General features: G+C 42.7%; 1 protein-coding gene across 2 annotated transcripts in view; it reads right to left on the reverse strand.

The window, feature by feature from the left end:
- Positions 1–3,254: 3,254 nt before the first annotated feature.
- LOC139819641 (uncharacterized) overlaps positions 3,255–23,594 on the reverse strand; it is a 48,589-nt gene continuing 28,249 nt past the window's right edge. For both annotated transcript variants that reach the window (XM_071789153.1, XM_071789154.1), the window contains exons 3-6: positions 17,902–18,045; positions 15,735–16,057; positions 15,195–15,469; positions 3,255–14,894 (exon numbers count right to left, since the gene is read on the reverse strand). In XM_071789153.1, the coding sequence (XP_071645254.1) occupies positions 14,162–14,894; positions 15,195–15,469; positions 15,735–16,057; positions 17,902–18,045 (1,475 nt within the window). In that variant the 3' untranslated portion in view covers positions 3,255–14,161. The remainder of the gene's footprint in view (positions 14,895–15,194; positions 15,470–15,734; positions 16,058–17,901; positions 18,046–23,594) is intronic.

Genomic DNA, 23,594 nt, shown 5'->3' on the forward strand with positions numbered 1-23,594 from the left:
ACCTCCGGTAATTTTGATCACAGGCTTTATTCGACGCGCATCGATCTTACGTGGCAGATACATATCGGCCCGGTATCACCGACGACGTTGCGCTTATAAGGACTCGGGCGCACTTGCAGCACTTACGCAAAACTACGGCTACCGAAATAGCAGGCCGTGACGCTCAATGGCGAGTCTCAACGTCTCTCGCGGCCGATCGCGGGACATTCATGAATAATCGCAGCGCTTAATTTTTGTCGACGTCGACGCGATAGCATCGCGCAGCAAACGGCGATGCATTCAGCGACATGCTATTTGTTAACCGTGCCGTAAAACATGGCTAGAGCTCGGAGATATCTCGCCTGCGGCGAGATCCGGAATAGCGAAGGGAGAAAGGAGAGAGGAGAAGAAGGGCGCGCGGGGGCGAGAGAGCTCGAAGGGAAGAGGGAGGGAAAAGAGAGAAAAACGGAGTTTTGTATATTGTGACAGATCGGACAGGTAGAGCGCGACTAATTGACTCGTTTCGATTTTTCCGCAGCGCCGCGCGCGCACACGGCGCGGCGTTTAATGCGCAACCGGCCTATTGATGACTCTTCGTTTAATCTCGCTCCGTTCTGCGTCCTCGCATAAAGGGCGCTCGTTCATCATCGGGAGATTATGATAGGAGTCCGGGGCTGAATGAAGACATTACGCATGCGATAGCTCAAGGATCCGTCTCGACGCATCCAGCCACTCTACATATAATCCTTTTGTATCGTTCGGGGAAGATGCGCCGCAGATAGCGCCTAGATTTAATCCTTCGCGCGCGATTGTTCAGAATTTACGTTGAATATATGAACACGTTATCGCAGAGTCTAAAATCCTCGCGATATCGAGGCGACACTCAATTACATACGTAAAATAAAATATTTTTATTTTGGTAAAAGAATATAATGATATTACCTAATAACATTCCACAACTGTTCTTTTACATTGTACTATAGTTATATATTCATGTAGCTCTATGGAAAGATTTCGATGAACTAAATAATTCGGAAATCGATCACATCGGAGAGGTTGTATTCCGCGTCGCAGACTTACGGGCGGATAAAAGGAGCGAAATAAAAAAAAAGTTGGATCAAATCCTTCAGGCGAAGCGTAAAAAAGAGGGTCTCGTGGTCGCGCCCTCGTCCTCAGGCCGCACCGCCGCAGAATGACGGTCGCACGAGATGCGCCTAGAGAGAAGATCGCCAAAGAGGAGGACGGACCGGGGGGAAGGGGGGAGGGAGAGTAAGAGACGACGAGGGTCGCATTATTTGCATTTTAATTTGCATATTAAAACATGCCTCCTCGATCGGTCGACCCGGGTCCGCGAAATACGATACCTCGTGCTCCATGTCTGTCGCATTAGCGTTGTAAAGCCGAGTTGTACACGACCGCAAAAGCAACCCGACGTCCCTGAAACCGTTCACGCATGCCGATCTTGAAATATGCACCCGTAGACCCCGGAGATTGCCGGATCTCGATAGCGCCCCGCGTTGCGTTGTCCCGATCGATCTACGTGTAAGCGCGATTCTTCGCGGTATTTGCACAGGGATACGGCGCGATACTAATAATTACGGTAATAATAGCGTCTGCGAGACACGAGACGGTCGCTCTCGCTCTATCGCGCTTTTTAATCCGCCCTAGAACGCATTAACCCACATTTGAGCGTTGCTGCAGCATTGTACACCGCGCGCCGCGCGTTTTTGCACAGTACCAATTTTCTACGATAATAACAGGATATTGCTACGCGTTTTTCTCCACATTGCTTCGTTAATTATTACTTTAACAAGAATATGCGAGCGTTTAGTGCAATATCTAATTCTAATCGTATTCATATGAAAAGCGGTCAATGTTATCGCTCCTGATTACGAGAACAAAGGTAAGCTTTTCAAAGCGAGAGCTTTTGGATGTCATAATGTTTCTCGTCGTTAAACAGCATAATCTCTTCGGCAAGGTCTCAACCGTGAACTTACCTGGACGATAAAAGCCGTCGTCGCATTTTCCCGGCATTGTCGATCTTCGTTGGCGAGAATGATGCATGCAACGATCACGTGAGCTATGCGAGGGGGTCCACTCGCTTGCACACGACGTGACCATCGAAGAGAACACCTCTCCGCTTCCTCGTGACTCCCCGTTATTATCGTTGTTTCGAGCCGTTAATATTAATGGACGTAAATGCGCGTTGCCGTGCTCGAGAGAGAAATAAAGAGGGACAAGGAGACGGTGGAGGTGGACGCGTGAGATGAGCTGCGGCAAAGACGACGGAGAAGCATGCCGGGGGGCCCGTCGCGTCTGGACCCCTCTCTCATCGCTATAATTGAATAGACGTAGCCGTGCGTAGTGTGCGTACTGCGTGCTCGTAAAACATTAATGACCAATAGCCGGCGCGAGCGGCCGACGATCGTTTTGCGTTATTATTCCTTAAAGTCAGAGACGGCCGCGGTGTGTTTAGGCGCGAATTTTCCACGCTCCCGATCGTGGGTGAGCTCCGGCCGAAGTGAGTAATCGCGAATGCGCACCGGCTTGGCGAGAAAGTGGGTATCTCCATATATATATTGCCCGTTAGGACGGAACACCGAAGGATAATGAAGCGGCGTGACAAAAAAAATACTTGTTTTCCTTGTAAAATGATGCAATTAGTATCGCTTTAAGTTAGTTAAAGTTTACGTTACTTATTTCGCGAAATGAAAATGGCAAGCGATTTAGCTCTTTGCACTTCATGAATAATACATCGTAATATATGTCCATGAGTATTCTTCATATAGAATATATCAAAATATTATAATCGAACTTTTATGAAGTATTGTATTAACGTTGTTCTCTCAAGAATTCCATTAACGCGGGAACGAGCGCCGGGTGACTTTTACACTCCAGTATCGAAAAACTGAAACTCACGTTACAGTAATTTTAATGTGTGTGCTTCTTTGATTTTTTACATATTTTTTTGGTTTCTTTTTATTTTTTCAGAAAATGTTGAGTAAATGTATATACATATTATCTTTAAATACTAATAAATTATAGAACAATTAAAAATATGCAATATGTAATTAATGACTTTTTAATAGGGGTGTAAAAATCACTCCAGGTGACCATTTATCAAAAAAAAAAGAAGAAAATCAGATACCGGGGTTCCCGGGTTAATCACTGTATTTCAAGAGTCACTTACCTGTAGGCTTCAAATCAAATGATCTTACTCCGATTTCTGCAAATGAGAAAACCTCGAGGAAATATACATTATACGATGTTGCATCTTGTAGAAATTCTCTGTCTTTATTTTCACATAACGACTTCATTCGAATATACACAAAACCTACAAAATATTACATCGTTATCGCGCGAGCGCGCGCGGACGCCGAAGACGTCGAATTAGACAAGATTACAGCCTTTAGGATTCTTCTCCGCGAATCCTCAGCAAACGAATCCTGGTTCCCTCGCGTTCTCCCGCGGGTATTTTCCATTAGACGCATCTTCATCCGTCGTTCCCTCGATTTTTTTACGTCCTTTTTTCATCATCCTAGCTCAGGCGATGTAGTGGCTAGTGGCCCGACTTGGCAGTTCCAAGCGCGCTCCGTCATGCGAGAAAACGAAAGGGAGAGAGAGAGAGAGAGAGAGGGAGAAAGGAAAACAGGCGGGAGAGTGAAAGAGAAGGGCATAGGAGATCTTCTCGTTTCCTCGAAGCGTTTCGAACGCAGTACCTGCTATGTACTGCGAAGTTTGTAATCACGCGTTTAACAGCCAATCGCGCAACGTCACGCAATCGAGCGCGAGAGCGCGCGAAACTTCGGGGTCATCGTACACGATAAGGAAGCCAAATGCTGCGAAGCATAACGAGCTAATGGATTAATCGTTACATAGTATCGTTCTGGCCGGCCAAGCGAGCGCGGCTCGGCTCGGCTCAGCTCAGGCTCGGCAGCCAAGTCGCTACCGCCTCGTTCGAGCTTCGAACGATCCCAATGATGACCTAGACCTTCGAAGGACGTCGGTAATTTTCTCTTCCTAGAAGCCGCCGACCGGCTCGTTTACATTCTACCGTCGATTTCTCCGTGCCATGCCGCGGCGGTTGCGCGCTTCGCGATATACACGACAGCTTCGGACGTGTTCGGAAAGTTTAGATCCGACGTTCAACGACCCGCTTCACGTTCCTTTCGTAGGAATTAGAAATAGGACCCTACGTATGAGTCGTCAGAACATTTCATTCGTTCATTCTTATGTTATTGAGCTGAATCCAGACCAAGCAAAGTGCGAACAAACACAAACAAATAAATTTGCTGTAACATTTCGAGATTTCGGCAAATTAATAAATTTCATATATTATTTTAATATTTTGTTGCTTTTTAACGTCTTAACAAAATTTATATTGTTTCTTTAGTGTCTTAAATATTTAGTAAAATTATTCTTACTCCGACATAACACTCAAAGGGTTAATGAGTATAAATCGCGTTAAGAGTTTAAATGTACTTTAAATATATTCTATTTCTTTTACATCAAAAGAAAAGAGCTCGCGCAAGTTTGTTATAAATGCTCGTTTTTGATTGTCCGTTCTTGCTACCTAGATCCACCTTTACAAAACCTTTATACAAAACACTGATCGGTCAAAATATCAAGGTATAACATAATTATAATTGTAAAAATTACGCAACGATAAATTGAACTTATCTCGGAATGCTAAGACAAATTATATCCGTCAAATATTCAATATTCTGTCAAACAAACCTCTGTAAAAAGAAAACATTAATATTATCAAATATTATTAGATTTAACATTGTAGAGCTTTCAATAAAACAAAATATCTGATAAAAACATATGAAAATATTTCTTTCCAATTTTGATGAGTTTGTAATATGTTGAAATCTAGACCAAAATAGGAGATACGCATTTTAGGTATCTACATTAGAGGATAAAGTACTTTTTTAAAAAATATAGTTTTTTTCTTTTGGAGCGAATATCGTCGAAGCTATAAAATAGAAAAGTATAAGATACAAAAAAAAATACAATAGAAAAATTTTTTTAAATAAATATGGAATAGTTTCAAAAATACTTTATAATAATTTCCAGATTTTTCAGAGTGTTATAATTTTCATAATGTTATAATTTTTAACATACCTCACCATCTACTTCTTTTTTGTAATGTAAAAAACTTTTTTCTACCAAATAAAAGCGTATTTTATATCGAATCTGACCATGCATAACAAAGTCATATTCTAAAATACGCACAAATTGAAAATTAAGTGGTAAGACTTTTATACGCGCATCATCTTACTCGCTCGATACATCCACACTACATATTCTCTTCGTACTTTCTCGTAATAGAAGATCACAATTACTATAGATATGCAGGATATATAACCATGTAACCATTTTAATATACTATAAAAACCACAATAATAATAATATTAATTACTTTACATACAATAATAGTCATTGCAGTTCTGAGTTCGTCTACATCGAACTCGTCGGAGTCGATATAATAACTTCTCGAGAGATGTAAACCCGCTAATTGTGCGGGAATTGGAAAGCCAATCCCGCGAATGGAAAATCAGAGCGGTGAAATCGTGGTAGCCCTGCGGATGTGGAAGGGAATGTGGTACCTCCTCGATAAATCCACGTTCGAACTTGTGGAGTACTCTGATGATGACGTTCTGACTTCTTCCTCTAAAGGGGGAAGGGAGGAATATGAAGGTTCGGGAAATGATATGGGGGTATTAGAAAGTATATAGATTGATTGCATCACATTTATCGATGATACAATTTAGCTGTAAAATCTTTACAAATTGTTTAAATTTCACATTTAGGTCATGTGTTTTTTAACACAGCCAGAAATATACATGCTCGATAAGTAAGAGGGAGAAAGAGAGAAACTTGATTATTCATATTGCTTATTCATATTTATTTTTTTCCCTTTTCCTCTTAAATATTTTTTTTTTGCTAAATGCGTTTTCCCCGTTGCTTTCACTAATATTAAAAATTATTAAGCATAATACGATAAAAAAATTTTCTCGACAAACACAGCGTTACAGAGTGTCGAGACGCGCACGACGTTCCGCCCACCAATCGTGTAACTTGCACACGTTCTCCATGGCACAATTCTTCGCGTGGCGTCTGCAGAGGAAAGCTCGTATTGCAATATATTTTGCAAGTCATTTTCAACGCGCACTTTAATTTATAAATTAGGAAATTGTATTCTCTTCGTATTTCCCCTAGAACTTTTTCCCATTTATCCTTCAGTTCTATAGAAGGATCAGTTTTGTTATTATTTATTCCCTTGTTAGGTTGGTGCGTACTAAGGTTCGTCTCGTGCCACTCTGCCCGGTCGACTGGAGACCCTCGGTGCAATTTCCCAATTTATAAATTAAAGTGCGCGTTGAAAATGACTTGCAAAATATATTTAAATGTATTTATACTAAGTATCGTCGAAAAAAAGACCACGCAGTAGCCCAGATATGCACCCGAGGAATTTAAAACAGACTAAACTCAGCTTCTATTGGCTGGGCTCACCGGTGCAAACCAGCAATAGATTTGCTATATTAGATGGAAATAAGCAGTCGAGCACAGACAAACCTAAGGAAAAAAACCCAAAGCCATCTCCCATTTACGTGGACCGGGTTTGTAACATACAACCTCTAACGGGGTTGCTTAATGACTGTGTCAAGGATGAATACAAGATAAAGATTTTAAAAGCCGAGGAAGTCCTCGGCAAAATCCAACCCAAAACAACCCAGGCATACTCCACTATCGTCAGGGAACTTCGAGAGAGGGGCACTGCCTTTCATACATACAAGCTGAAGCAAGAAATAAGCTTCAGAGTCATTTTAAAAAACATACATCCATCGACGGACGTTACTGAGCTCAAAACAACAATTGAAGACCTGGGTCACCAGGTAACCAACATATGGAATGTAAAGGACAGGCTCAAAAAACCTTTGGCCATGTTTTTCATAGACCTTAAGCCAAACTCCAACAATAAATCAATTTACAGCATAAGACACCTCTTAAATTGCCGCATAACTTTTGAGGCTCCAAAGCCTAAGAGGCAGATCCCACAATGCGCGAACTACCAGAGATACGGCCATACTCGTAGCTTCTGTTATCGAAAACCTAGATGCGTGAAATGCGCAGGAGATCACGCCACTGCAAGCTGCCTTAGAGAGGGTAGATCGGATCAAGTAAAATGTACGTGTCCTTTGCAACGGAAATCACCCGGCCAATTACAAAGGCTGTACAGTATACAAGAACCTACAGAAGAATGAATACCCCCCGTTAAGACAAAAAAAACCGTGGCTTCCCAGCCCTCGAGACAAACATACACCTCCTGTACTGAAGCTGTTAGCTCGCAATCAAGAATAATCTGCTTATAGTTTCCTTAATTATTCCAGTTCTTAGCAGTGACAATCTCGTTAGCAAGTATCGCACTTGCCGACGTCCCCGTTCAACCCGGCTATAACAATCAATATGATAGCAATCAGTCTGTTTCGCAGCACTGGATAAAATCTCCGACTGAACAATATCGCGCAGAACAATTACCGAACCAGGAATCGACGCGATATCTTTCGGGAGTTCAGACGGTGTATCCCTATGAATCGAACCAAGCCGAAGCTCGTTCGCATGTGTTAAGCTATCCACATCGCACTTGCCGACGTCCCCGTTCAACCCGGCTATAAACATCAATACAATAGCAATCAGTCTGTTTCGCAGCACTGGATAAAATCTCCGACTGAACAATATCGCGCAGAACAATTACCGAACCAGGAATCGACGCGATATCTTTCGGGAGTTCAGACGGTGTATCCCTATGAATCGAACCAAGCCGAAGCTCGTTCGCATGTGTTAAGCTATCCACATCGTCCATCGTACCACCATTATTTACCGAGGCCACACCATGTGCATTTCGCAAGAATAGGAAGTCATGGATATGTACGGCCCTCCTTCATACGTCGCCCAAGACGAGGTATGTTGCAACGATTTATTTTAATATAGATTTTTTATGAGATTCGCGCAATATCTTCGAGTTTGTGGAAATCGGACGACAACGATTATAGTAGTAAGTTTTTATGTGTAGTAAAGTAGTAGTTTTATGTGCTAAAAAATTTTTATTTTTGTCCGATCTATAGAAATTTAATTGATTATTACGACCGATACGATATGGATTTCTTGCGCAAATATTTTTCAATTAAAATCTAAAAATTTAATTAAATTTCTCAATTTAAATCTGATTAATGAAATGCACTATGTGTACAACTTTAATATTAAAAATGGAACATTTTTCGAACATTATGAATGTGTTTCATAAAGTTTAAAAAATATTCTTTTCACAACACCTCCACGGAAAGTCCGACTTTCCATGTCTGTAGAGAGGGGCGAAAGTGGCCAATTTCACGCCAGGGAGGAAAGTTGTTACTTTCCGCCCGCTAACTAATTAAACCTATTTACATAATATCCCTAAATAAAATTCCAAATCAATCAGATTTACTGCAATACTTAAAATTATTTATATCCGACTGTGATCGGCGTGCAGTGATAAGTTGGAATATATATGTATATGTATTATAATAAATACATATACACGGAAATTAATATTGAGTTGCCTAAGATCTAAGCTTAGACCGAAAACGGTTTATATCTTATTCGAAAATAATTTATATTTCTTTTTAAAATTTTATTATTATTTTAGTTTTGTGTTATGTGGGGGGCTTCGCCCCACACACCCCCACCAGGGGCTTCGCCCCTGGACCCCGACTCTCTTTTTCTCTTTCTATTTAACTACACGCGCGTACAAACTGTACGAATGGAATATTAAACACATCAGTCACTCTACAGGCATTCAAGAGTCGAACATTTTCCATAAAAAAATGTAAAAAATATCGTGTCACCTCGGATCGAAAGCTTTTTCAGACTCATGTGATTTGCCGCCGATAAGCGCATTGAAAAGTTTAGACTAGAGAAGAGCAAAGACACTCTTGCAGACATTTATCGTCAGGCGATTGAGAGAACTTCTGTTTCTTTAGACGCACTCCTCCAAACACTTCATAACATGCAGATAGTTGCACAGAAGCAGGAAGTTGTTGTACCAGTGACGACGCGAGGTGTTGGCTTTCTAGTCAATGAGAGTATGCACGAAGCGGAGCTACAATGCCCAAAAACCCATTGGGGGTCCCGTCTTACACTCCCAAGGGATCACGAGTTACTTAAGACGATTCAAGATTTAGGACTAAATGCGTCATCTTCTGGTCATTCAACATACTGGCCGACGGATAGAGCAAAAATCCCCGACCTAATAGACTTCTGTATAACAAAGGAAATTTCAGAAAATTACATTAAGAGTGTAGTTTGCTTGGAATTGTCCTCTGACCGCACTCCAGTATTAGTAACCATAACAAACGAAATTATGATGAAGCCCCGGAAATGCACGCTCCATAACTGCAGGACTGACTGGCAACAATTTCGTGAACTTCTTAACGCTTCCCTCAATACAAACCAAAGACTGAAATCGGAAGAGGACATAACATCTGCTGTAGAGCATTTTAATACTATGGTGCAGAGTGCAGCTTGGGAGTTTACCCCTTTACACGTAACTATAAGGATAAAAAGTTAATCTTTTCTAAACCGATATTGAAAACAGTCTCCGAAAAAAAGGCACCTACGGAAGCAATGAAAATCAACTAGGTGCCCTCACTTAAAAACTCGATTAAACCAAATTGTAAAAAAAATTACGACCACGAATCAGAATCGAACCGATTGCAACGTACGTCGTATGCGCGAAGGCAGCAACATAAAGAGCGTGCTAACAGAGCTCCATAAATTGTGGGTGAAGGAAGGTCCTAAGAATCCTACCTGTTCAGAGAATGATATGTATAATTTCATCTCGCACGAACGATACATGTGGTCGATCGATATAGACGGAAAAACTTACAAGAAACCCTTGCTATTGACGGACTACATAAAATTTCTTCCTAAGAATTTTACGCGTCTGACGGCCGCGTATCAGGCGCCCTCGGGTAATATCGTGTTGTTCGCGGGCAATATGAGCTACATGATCACTTACCCGCGTCTAACGCTAGTGTCAACTTGGCCGAGACTTTACACAGATCTCGGACTTCTTGATGCGAACGCGAAGATCAACACCGTGCTGAACACGAACGAAGGACGAATCTTCATCATATACAACGATAATTTTGTGGGCGAGATAGACGATTGTCCGATGAATATCGTTAAGTTCTACCACATTGACATGATATTTCCGGAAATACCTCACAGCGTATCGTCGGCCTTTCGATACATCGACGGTAATCTATACTTTATCAGTAAAAACCGAATCTACAGATTCAACGAATTCACGAAAACCGTAACGGCATCCGGAAATCTGGGGATCATCAGTATTACCTGTCCGGGAGAGGGACTGATGATGCAACTGCGAGATCTATTGAGTCGATTCGTTCGAATTAACGCGAGGGAGACGTCGAATAGAGAAGAGGAAGAATAGAACGATTTGACGTAATCCCTCTTTTTGCATGCCACTCCTGAGAATATTAATGAAAGGAGGGGAATCGTAATTTATTTTTTCAAACTATATTCCTCCTCGACTTCCCTCGAACGACTCATTCTCGAGTGATCCGTCAACCGCACCGCGACAACGGAGAAAAAAAAAGATATGTGCTCGATGTTACAAGCCCCGTATTTCGAACAGCGCCAATCCGACCTCGAGAACGGTGTCGGTGTCGGTAGCGCAAAGAAAAGAAGAAGAGTCAACGAGCAATCGACGGAATTAGAAACTCCGTTTCCGAATCGGGGCAACGTCGACTCCCGGAAAAACACGCGGTGAGTTCGCGACGATCCCGTATCACTCGCCTACGATCTAACAATAATTTTTTTCTATCTCCAGTTACGACGACAGTACTTTGAAAAGCGACGTCGAACGTCAGTAGATAATCTAGGAAAAACAGGAACTAAGTTCAAATATCAATCCATTTCACACCTTTTACCATAAAAATGAAGTATTCAACAATGAAGACAGCAAAGACACTGAGGACACTGAAGACCACGATAATAAAAATAAAAAAGAGCTACCAATAGACACACGAACACCAAGTGTTCAAAAAATAACGCGTGCAATAAAACAGTTAAAAAATAGAAAAGCCCCAGGAATCGATAATATCCCTCCCAGAGCTACTGCGGACAGATCTGGATATTGCGGCACAGCTTTTACACCTCCTGTTCCAAAAGATCTGGAACGCAGAGAGCGTGCCAAGGGAATGGAAAGAGGGACTACTAATCAAGCTGCCCAAGAAAGGCGACACATCCAACTGCCATAACTAAAGGGGCATCACCGTACTCTCTGTCTAGCGTTATGCTGATGTATCAAAATCTGCATCTGAAATATATCATCTGATGAAGCATCTTTATCTAGTGAAACTGATGATGAGATAGATAAACATCGGAATTCTATTTCAAAGAACAAATTTCAATGTATAAAAAAAGTAAACTCTTACCTGAACCAGAACCTATTGAGTTACCGGCTAATAATAATATCCAGGCGATTTACATAAAATTATACCCGAGTTTAAAGAACCATATGAAATAGCGAGAGTCCTTCGCAACGATAGATATGTCATAAAAGATGTCGCCGATCATCAATTAACACGTAAACCGTACGAAGAAACATGGGAGGCAATAAACATTAGACCGTGGACTAAATGTTAGGATAATCACTTCCTGACTCCGAGGACGGAGTTTTAGTCAGGAGTGGCCGAGTGTGATATGCCTACATAAATAAGCGTTCGGCGAAGACGTTTCAAGTTACGTCAATCTTTTGTTTAGTCGTCGCACTCTTCGGGAGGAGAGTAGGAGACTCTCCCGAAACCAGTCTCAGCTTGTTCGCCGATCGGGACAGTCGTTCCCGATCGCCATTTAAATTAATAAAACTTATAAAACGTATGTGTGTGTATTTTCTTACACCTTACAATAAAACCTAGGTCACATTGCATATAGATTAGCAAACTTTGTATATAAGAACTTTATTTTAAAGATTAGAAATGGAATGTCGTACACGGATCGCATCGGTGATCGGCTGATCCACCCCATCTAATCTTTCGTGAGGAACTAAAGCATTATCAGAACTGTATTAGGGCGTTTTCATGCCCATTGCCGCTAAATGTTTATCTCCTATAAACATCCGTGCTCCGACGAAATGATCGGGCTCAAGCATCACTTAGATTAAACAAAAAGAACTGAAAATTGAACAGAATACGAGTCGACCATCGTAAAACGAGACGGCTCGACATCGCGGTGCCTACAGGTCCCACAATATTCAATGTTATATAAAAACTTCTATGATTATATGTAAAATCTCCAAATGTCCACCGGCACATCTTAATTTAAAGTGTTTACTTTAAGTAAAGCGAAAACTTTGTGATTTATTACGAGATGATTTTGTAATAAATACACACCACGATTATAATTGACTATTTTTCCACAATCTGTACACGTTTCAAAACGCGATTTATTTTTAACGTTATATATTTGTCATTCAATTCTTTACAATTCGGATGGCTATTAAGTTTCGTTATATTAATATTATTATTGTTGTTTTTATATTGATATGTTATATAATTAATATCCTGCATAACTATAGTAATAAAATTGTGATCTCTTATTATGAGAAAGTACGAAGAGAAAATGTAGTGTAGATGTAGCGAGCGGGTAGGATAATATGCGCATATGAAAGTCTTACCACTTATTTTTTGATTTGTACATATTTCAGAATATGACTTACAAAAAAGAAGTGAATGGTGGAGGTATGTTAAAAATTACAACATTCTTAAAAAACCTGGAAACATTATTGTAAAGTATTCTTAAAACTATTACATATTTATTTCAAAAAAATTTTTCTATTTTATATTTTTCATATCTTATATCTTATTATTTTCTCATAGTTTTAACGATATTCGCTCTGGGAAGAAAAAAAACAGATTTATTTCAGAGAGGTGTTTGACCTCTTAAAAATTCACAAAGGTACATATACATAAAAAAATATATATGTTCCTTATTTTGAGATTTTCAGATTTCAACTTATAAACTTATCAAAATCAGAAGAGGAAACACTTCCGTGTGTTTTCTTGTCGAACAAAAAAAAAATCTTTTTAAAAATAAGAAATTTGTATTATCAAATATTATTAGATTTACCATTATAGAATTTTCAACAGCAAATATCTGAGTTGATTTTCGAGGTTTATTTGATCAAATTACTGATCACATGTTTATTGTTGTAGGATCATCGAAATTCACAGTTTTCAATATCTGTGAGATTAACAGATCAACGGATACCGCTCGAGCGGGGTTAATTCTGAGCGGGCGCATTTTTCCGACACCAATGTCGCTCAGCGGTCGTGGCCGAGGTAATAGCGGTAAGAATCCGCTAGTATTAACACGCCTCTCGCAAGACGACAGATTCTCTAATGACGGAAGCCACGAAGAAGCGATACTGCGTGCTATCCCCGGTCGGCATGCCCCGCTACATCCGCTGCAGCAGCATGCACTGGGGCCCGTAATTACGGGATCATTTTCCTCGGTCAACAGCCTTGTAAATCATTCCGCGCAATACCCCGTGGTGAACGCGTTCGCGTTCGTGTCCTCTCGCGGCAAAAGAAATCGTCGGTGTAGCAATTTCCTTGACAGTGGTCCGAGCCGTAAATCCCTCGTCAACTCGTTCGCGGATGCGCGATCAATATATCGCTTTTATCTCCAATATCCCCCCTCCCCCGGCTTGTAGCCTTATTCTTTTAACGGCAGATCAACAGTCGGCGGCTATTTAATCTCTAGTTTTTAATCTTATAATCATATAAAAATAGAGAAAATTTTCAATTGATAAAAAACTTTATGTTTATTCTCTCGTATCTCTCGCTAAAAAAAAACATTTATGACAATACTGGCTCGACCATTTTAACATTTTAAGGATCTTCAAACGATCCTCTCGAGACGAATAACGCCAATACTCCTCGCGTCTGTAAACGTTCATCGATACCCGCAACTCGAAGAGTTCCCGCGACCTTTCGACTCCGTACACGTCACATCATTTGTTCCGGTCGACCCTGGGAGTCAGTTACCACGAATCACAAACGATTCCCCGCGGATGTTGGGTTCTATCCCGACGGAAGAAAACGCGCGCTCAGCACACAGTATTGTAAATGCCCTCTTCGTCATCGCCGGTGCTCGCCGACACGTCCGACATCTCGGACGGTGCGAGCTTCACGTAGCCCCGATCTCGCTCCCTGGTACCGTTCCCTCCCACCGGCGGCAATTTTTCATCCTGCGACAAATCTCGCAATGGGCCATGGCCGCCGCCGCCGCCGCCCGGCTCGCAGATTTCGGCATAGATCTCCTCTGGTTTCGGCGGCGGGGTGGGAGGCAACGGCGTCAGGCTGTCTCTCACCTTGGAGTACGGTGGATCCATGTCCTGACTATTGGTCTGCACCTCGAGGACGCTCGTCGAGATCGAACGCTGCACTTGTTGCCTGGACGACGCATGCGATGCCTGCATCAGATTCGTTTCCGATTCCAAACTGGCATATCTCTCCGGCGATCGCATGCCGATCTCCGGTCGTACGGCGAACGTGAAAGACGCCGATTTCTTCGCCGGGTTTCTGCTCTTGCCACCCTGCGCTATCCTCGAGATCTTGTCGAGGAAGCTGTGATTATTGCCGGCGCTGCGACTGTTGCTCCGGTCGCGGATCGTCGTCTTCTTGATGTGCTCCAGACCCTCTTTCAAGCTCTGCAGTATTGGTTTCGTCTCGGGCTTCGCTTTAATCTCCTTTAAATGCAGCTCTTTCAGCTGACTATTGTTGGACGCCGGTTTCGGCGGGGCGACTCGAGGTTCGGTCGCCCTCTGGTCTAAGGCTCTTCTATAAAGCGGTACCAAGACGCATGATCATTTCCATTTTATCTTCTTATCTCATACATAATGTAATAAATTACTCAAAAAAACGATTAATGAAAAAAAATGTTCTCAATCACGTTAAAAATCAAATGCCTCAAATTTTTATTACATTGAGATTAATAAAGCGCTAGAAACTAGATTAACTATTGATTAACTCAACTCTGTATTAATTGAATGTATCCCTCCGTGTTATACGGGGTCTACTTTAATTAATACATCGCATTATGTAAGCATTGTCTTTTCTCCACGCAGTTAAGATTCTTACCTGCAAGCTGAGAGCAATCGCTGCATTTTCGGCGAAGCAAGCAATCTCGCCTCAGAAGGGCATCCGAGTCGTGCTCTTTTCACCCGAGGCGCGGTTGGACCGATCGCGACGAGCTCCAGGAGTTCCGGCACCGTGGTATTGGGTAAGGGTCTTTCGGGCATTAGCGGTACCGCGCAGCCGAGAACTATCGGCCCTCTGGTCGCGTTCTCCAACTGCATCAGGCCGCTGTAATCTCGCGGCAACGGTACGGGCAAGGGTCCAGCGACTAGACGTACCTGAGGATCATACACGCGGATCGTATCGTTTTGGTTAATTAATCTTATGACACGGAAAAAAAAAGTAGCTATATACTATTGCTAAATCTAGTCGTAAAATATGGATAACATTTTTAAAGCGAAAGCTATATTTTTGCAGCGAGAACAAAAGGTTTTGCTACCATTGCTAAATTATAGCCCTCGCTGCAAAAAATGTTAGTTATCCATATCTTATACGACTAAATTTCGCTACTTCTTTTTTTGTAGATTTTGCGATCAAATTTACCCTCAGGGGTAGATCCCTTCTGGCGAGCTGGTGAACCCTGTAGAGCACCGCGTCGCTGCCGGTGTCGAGGCTACCGCTCTGACAGGTCGCGTAGAACTCGCCTCTGGCCGAGAGCGGCGCGAACAACTCATGCCCGTGAGAGTCCAAGCATTGGGCGTACTGATCCCGCTCCGACGATCTCGAGCATTTGCCTTCCGGGACCATTCCGGAGGCGCCGGTGGCGACCGGTGCCCGACGAGTGTCCTGGAAAACGGCGGTCAGCCGCAGGACCTCGCCGGCACGCACCGTCGTCTTCGTATAGTGGGCACGCAAATTTCCATTCTCTGTAACAGAATATGACCCAAATCTTGATGTGTGGTACTGTTTTCATATAAATATTAGCAAAATTCAATTGAGATTTAACTGACTAATTTTTCTAAGAAATCAGAAACGGCTTATATGTGCAATTAAAATATGCAATTGGAGTATATGTTTAATAAATCATCACGTCAGATTCAAAGAGAATTACATTGATTGCTTATAACTTATTGGCGCCGATGAAAATAAATTATACCGTTACGATAGACTCGACATATGATGAGTGAATAACGTGCGAATGCCTAATTAGCTCATTAACGTTAATATATGTATATTCATAGAAACAAGATTATCAGATACATTATCCAACACGGTAGATTGAAATGTTAGATAACAATATCAGGAAATAATTTTTTTAATTTGTTTTAATTACTAATATATATCATAGAATTATGTATATAGGTAATTTTCTCTTCTAAAAAGGTTATTAAAAATAAATATTATTAAAATTATATAATACATAAAAGATTATTTTAAAAAAGTGCTATAATTTTGCTAGATTTTAAAACTTCCACCATGACAGAAGTATTATAGTCTTCGGAAATTTTAACTTTATTTTTAAATCTTTTTCTCATACAGTGTATAGTTTTATAAAGGCACATCTCCTTAAAAAAATTATCCGCACGCTTCTAACGTAATAACTCGAGTAGCTAGCAATTGCTTGATATCATCTTGACATTCGAGGAACATACCAGTAAATTTCCATATGAATCGATCGTGTACCGTTACGCTGATGCGTAGGTATAATCAAAAGGCGGGGTGGCGAGCAATTAGCGACAATAAACACATCGGATAACGGACACCGACGCGAGTCGACGCGACGCCGCGCACCGCAAACTTACGGGACCTATCCGGATCTTGTCGAAAGGAGGAGTCGAGAGGGATGCGTTCGCGCAAGAATCCTTCTTTTCCGCCGTGACCATAATCGTTACGGCGGCGTGTGTAATGGCATAATGCTTGCGCCGCGAGCCGTACTTGTGCATATGCGTTCGCGGCCGCTTATGCACGCGCGTCCGTGAGGACGGCTTTCACCGAGCCGCGTGCCTATTACGTTACGCGTTTGTCGCGCGTAAGCCTCGCCTCGCGTACGCGTTTAAACGCACGAACGTGTACGCCGCGAAAGCCACACATTACGGACACATTGACATTCGTGTCACGGCCAGTCGCTGCAGATCGAGAAAATAATTCGCGAGGCGAGATCTATGTACACGCCTGCGTGCAACACGCGTATCGTAAAATTGTGAGACTTATTTACGTTTAAATAATGATATGAAGAAAAACGAAACCAACAGCCTTGCGTTACCGTTAAGCAAGTGAAAAATATGAATTGGACTTTACCGTTCACCTATTCTATGCACAATTGCCATCTTCGAATGCTACTTTCCCAAAGAATTACAAAGGAAATTTCTCGTGTCTCGGGAAAGTATCTACATTGTTAACGAGCTGGTTACGCGAATGCACGGCGTGCAACTCGTAGCGGGCCGCATTTCCACAGGCAGATCGCAGCGGGTGATAACCGCAGCCGCGATCAGTTGGCCCGTGGAAAATGCGGACTTGGGTTGGTCAGGACAATAAACGGGCGCCAGATGTGACGCGAGATACGTGGGTAATTTCCGGTTAAGTGTCAGAACGCGTACGCGAGGAAAGAATTATGTAAATGATCAAAATAATTGTAAATTATTGTTAAATCAAAGAAGCATTTCACATCTTTGAGATTTGATAAAAAATTTATGTCATCGACGTTGAAGTTTAACATACCTATACTGCAATAATTCTATAATATAAACAGAATGTTGATAAAATTACTTACCCATTTTGGAGTGCGTCAACGTGTAAGCCCGCAGTGGTTTCGCAAGCAGGAATGCCGGTACTCCGGCGCGCACCAAGGCACCGACTCTTCTGTACACTCTGGCATTTCCGGTACCACTGTTGTTGGAGACTACCGAGAACCAGCCTGCGACACACAAAAAGTTTACACATGAGACACATAATCAGAGAAAAGGCGTAGTTGAAAACAGATTTACGAGTAGTGTATAAAAATATTAAGAAAAAGAAACAAGATTTTTATATCACTTTTATACCTTTAATATATTTATTTATCTCTTGTATTTATTTTATAAAGTTGCTTTCATTTACAAAGAATTAGAATTAAGTGTTATGTTCTCTATAGAAGACGCGTTCTTACGAATTTGCGAACCGCACTCTCAGAAAGGATTTCTAATAACGAGACAAAAAATATTCTTAACATGTTTAATCTCATCACAACCGGAAGAAGTATAAAAATAAAACAATATTAAGATTAAATTAATAATTCCTATTCTCCTCTGTCAAATAAAATAAGATTGACTTAATATCTTGAGACAAGAGTAATATATATAAATTTAAGCTTATATATTCTTGCGTTTAGACTAAATCTTCACGCGATGTTAGCCGTGTTAGCGCCACAATATTTAGTACGAAACCGATGTGTGCTACCGTCTTTCGTCAACGTCAATAACGTGATACGTTGTTATTGACCAAGAACGAAGCGTAAGTGTTTTATACATCAACGTCATAGTCGTGGATATAAAGTAAGGCAGAGTAAAACGTAAGTCATGAAAGGCTATTGTACAACAACCTTTTTCGTCTTACGTTTTTCTTTGTTTTAATTAAATAAATCGCATGTCCCAAACGGTCCACTCAAATTTTTGTGTTAATTTAACATAATATGGATGTGTTAAATGGTAACATCGATACTATGTTAAAATATTTCAACAGAAAGGAAATGTAATTCTGATCGTAATTTGAGGTTAATTATGTGTACAATTAACATAAATTTTTTGTTGAAGTTAAGATTGTAAGACCTGGAATTTCGCTTTCTCGCGGAAGGACACGAGGTAACGCGGCACGTGTTGTCGATCGTGCGCGGCATTGTTCCGCGCGTGGCTCGTTCGTTAATTAACGCCCCTCGGCTCCATCCCGTGCGCGAAACATGACAAACGTTACCGTTGCTGCACGCGCACGCCGCGTGGAAACTCGTTCCACTTTGAGGCGCGCGCGCGCTTTCGCGTAGCGCGGAGAAAAACCGGCCGGCGCGCCGACTGGTTTCATAAACCCTACGTTCGAGCCATTAAAATCACCGGCGGCCAACTAATAATCCTTTTGCGAAATCACAATGTCAATTTGACCCACTTTGTTAATACAAGCACGAGCGCGGCGGCTCTCCGCCGCTCGAAACGAACATCGACGTTTATAGCTCGGCCTAACGAGATCCTAAGATTCAGTTTCGTAAAGGCAATTTAAGTCACCGTATAACGCTGATCGAGTTATGCCTTTGTACCGCGCCCGACCGCGATTTTCGTGCGACAAACACGCGCCTAAGGCTATACTTTGTCGCTATTCCTTTCCCTTAATTCTTATATGGCGCGATTTAGTTTTTAATTTAATGTATTTATAGTATTTATACGATTTAAAGACACCTATAAATCGATAAATGTATTATTCAAATTCGAATGTGACTTTAATCTTTTTTCAGTCATCCATGCGAGATCGATGGTAAGAATTACTTGCAGAGGGATCCTCGACGGCAGGCCGAGGATCACGGCGTCACGAGTTCAGATTAAATCGGTAATCCGTCGTCGATTTGTGGCGCGGCGTGGATCGCGCGGAAATTTATAGCCGAATATAAATGTGTGCCCGCTTCGAGGCACGGTATTTAAAGTACGAGCATATAAATCGCCGAACCGTTTCGCAAACGATTTATACATCGCGTTTCCGCCATTTAGAATTGATTTACACAATAAGCCTGTTGTATGAATCCCAATGATCGTTCCGCCCTTTCCGCGAACGGATATTGCGGATGTTTTATCGGCTATCGGCCGTCCGGACGTTTACGGCCAATTTCGGATTTATCGTTAATCGGCCTTCGCGGTGCGCGAATCGCGATACACAGTCAGATTAATTCGCGATGTCTTCTTTCGGAAGGCAGAGGATAAACGCGCGCCGTGGAGTTGACGGCGCACGATAAATTTTTAATATAAATTTTGTTTAAGTGAGCCTAATTAGATTCTCTCATTTCTTTTATTCCGCGTCTTGTACAAACAATCCGGGACAAATTTTGCAAACATTAAACTACATGAATTATATTCGCGTGTATCGCTCCGCGATTAAAACTTTCGCATTTTCCACTCGCTCTGCTACCAGTGCTACCATCTGCTACCGTTTATTGGCTGCGTAATGTCGCCCGAGGTTGTTTACATTTTTTTAGGCTTTTCTTGGAAGAGCCTCGCCTCGCGCGACGCTCGACGCGGCGTACTCTCCCCACTCCACTACTCCCCCACTCGCCGAATTTTTCCCATTGCCATGTAGTCGCGGTCAGTATTAGTGCGAATTCGGGGCTGTGTCGGTGTATTCAGTCCGCTCCGCGTTTTTCGCGTTCTCTAAACCCTCGTCACCCTCGATCGTGAATCTTGTGCTTGTGTGCGAATGAGTGCCGAAAGTGTTCTGGCCGGTATCGTCTTCGTCTTGAAAACGAGTGCTATTATATGTATATAGGAAGAAGAAGACGAAGAAGCCGGAAGTGTTGGAATCGAGCGACGCGAGCGATTTAACTGATTTATTGCATAGACACAACGGATTTTTTAATGGCTCGTCTACAATAGCCGCAACAGTGTAAAACGTAAGCAGTAAGCTAGTTTTCACAATTCAAGAATAATCGACTGTGGTTGGTCAATAGCTTACTGCTCACGTTTTACAGTATACTTTTGCGGCTATTCGCAAGTGATCCGCGTCTCCTCGCTCGCCGAGAGTGAATTTCGCGTCGGAATAACGTATCTGTCGTCGTTAGTGAATTTTGGAAAATTTCCGTTTCACACGCAAGTGAATTCGGGAGTCGCGCGCGATCATTGATAGGCCCGCGAAGCGGCGTCGCGCCGCTCGCAGCGTGAACGCTTGACGAACGTATCTTCCCTCCCCTCTCACGTTAATTTTTAACGGCTGTATTCAGTCCGATCGCGTAGCGCGCGGGTCCGAGCGACGGCCGGCGTATCGTGACCGCTCCGTGTTTCTCGCGTCTTTTTATCCGCCGGATGTGAATTTCGCGTGCAAACGAGTGTCGGGAGTGTCGAATCGAGCGACGGGCGATCGTCTCGAGTGCACTGATGGTCCAGGCGATCGCGATTAATGGGTCTTGCGGACATTCGGAAGCGGCGGCAACGCAGTTCTACCTATTCGGGTCATTGCATATGGCGGACTTGCGGGACTTGAGACATTCTGAGCGTCGCGCGAGGCGAGGCTCTTTCAAGAACAGCCTAAAAAAACGTAAACAACCTCGGGCGACATTACGCGGTTAATAAACGGTAGCAGAGCGACCGCGACGGTTCGCGAGCGACGCTTTTTAAGCAAGTCCCGTTCGCGATATCTCCGAAATAATAGGTGTACGGAGTAAACGGACAGTGTTTCTCGGAGCGGCGACGAGTGCGATGAGCAGGAACACAGTGTGATTCGTGGCTAATATCAGCGAGTCGATATGCCGCTCTCGCGTGAGTAACACGATATTCATACGCGCAGTGTTTTAATATTATGCGAAAATGTGAGTTAATCCGTTTTAAATAAAGCGTTATTTCGACCCAGCTGCATACATATGTAACTCATCTTTCGAGAAATTTATTGCGAGTTTACTCGTTTTCGCGTAATATCGCTCGTATTTATGAAACCGGCGCCGGTCGCGGCGTGAGCGCTTGACGAACGCACCGACCTCCCCCCCAAGCCCTCTCCTCTCGGCCGTATTCGCAATTAGTCGACGGATCGCGTAGCGCGTGGGTCGGGGAGACGGCGGATCGCGACCGCTCCGTGTTTCTCGCGTCTTTTTATCCGCCGAATGTGAATCTCGCGAGTGAACGAGTGTCGGGAGTGTCGAATCGAGCGACGGGCGATCGTCTCGAGTGCACTGATGGTCCAGGCGATCGCGATTAATGGGTCTTGCGGACATTCGGAAGCGGCGGCAACGCAGTTCTACCTATTCGGGTCATTGCATATGGCGGACTTGCGGGACTTGAGACATTCTGGCTGGACTGGCAGGACAATACGCAAAGTGAGTCGCAAATTATACTAAATTATACAAATTAAAGCTTCATATATTAATTACGTTTCCCACAAGGTCTTAGTTCGCGTATCGTTAAATGTCTGCAATTAAACGCAGCTAACATACAGCTATATTACGGGATTAATATTTGCTTCGAATTTTAATACCGTCCTAGTGGTCGTGCGATCGAATCTACACGAAAGAATCTACATAAAGAAGTCGTATATGTATACATCATATACAATAGATTTGCTGAAATTGCTGTATTGTTTTCCTATTTGCCGTTTGCGTTCGTCGCCAGGGAGCTTTTCTCGGAATTCAAGCGCTCGAGGATCACTCTATTATTTGGGCCAATCGCGTGTTTTCGTTATCGCGCGCGTAGTAGTTTCGGCAAGTACGCCGCGCCCCGCGCCCCGCGCCGGTGCGCGTCGCGAAGGAATGTAAAGGGGGGTGGGAGACAGTTCCCAGTTCCCATCAGGACAGGATACCGAGCGGTACGGTTGCGAGTTGCGACGTCGCGACGCGGCGTGGATCTTTCCGACCTTCGATTAGCTTCGATCGTAATCGACGTAATCGTATTCGGTCGCGAACGAGCGGGATGTGTGTGATGTGGTAACGATATCGTATTCGAACGTATTGAACGAAGGTACGGAGGGGACACGGTGTTCGCGAGAACGTTCGACGATCTCGCAATAAGAATAGCCGACATAGCCGCTTATCGCGAAAAATGCGCGTATTATCGTCATCCAGCATGGTGTGCGCGACGCTTCTGCGTTTTCTCGTCGCCGTGTCTCGTCTCACGCACGACGGTGGAATCCCTGGAATATCGACCCGCGATCGAGGCCGGCGTTCGCGCGCGAGACAATTTTGCATCGAGGTACACCTCGGAGGCATCCGAGTACCGTGCCTCGCCTCTCCTGTAAGTACGCAACGTTTCATATTCATATTCGTTCGACACGAGTAATTGCGCTCGCGAATGCGATCGCCATGTCGATATCGTCCCGTTGAGAAGCTCGCGCGGTTTTCGTCGCGAGCGCGATATATATCCGCCATGTTTCCCGTCGGCGCCGTTTCCTGGAACACGCTCGTCGCGGTCGTTTTTTTCAGGTCGTTTTTTTCAGGTCGTTTTTTTCATACTATATTTTTTAAATATATGTATAATCCTAAGTAGATCTTTACTCTAAAATTAGATACTCGAATGATGATCGTTTACAGTAAGTTTTCTATGATCTAAATATTTTAAATCAAATTCGACAAGTTACATCGGTATTAATCCTTGATTAAAAGTAAATTAAAGCTACTAAATTGAAATTCTTATATGCGATATTTTTTAAATATATGTATACGTTTTTAATATACATGTATTATGCATACGTTTAGTACATACGTGTTAATATATTTGTTGTGCCATAAATTCTGTTACTAAAAGAAAATTGATTTAT

This window comes from Temnothorax longispinosus, chromosome 9, assembly GCF_030848805.1.
Source record: "Temnothorax longispinosus isolate EJ_2023e chromosome 9, Tlon_JGU_v1, whole genome shotgun sequence".
Lineage (NCBI taxonomy): Eukaryota > Metazoa > Arthropoda > Insecta > Hymenoptera > Formicidae > Temnothorax > Temnothorax longispinosus.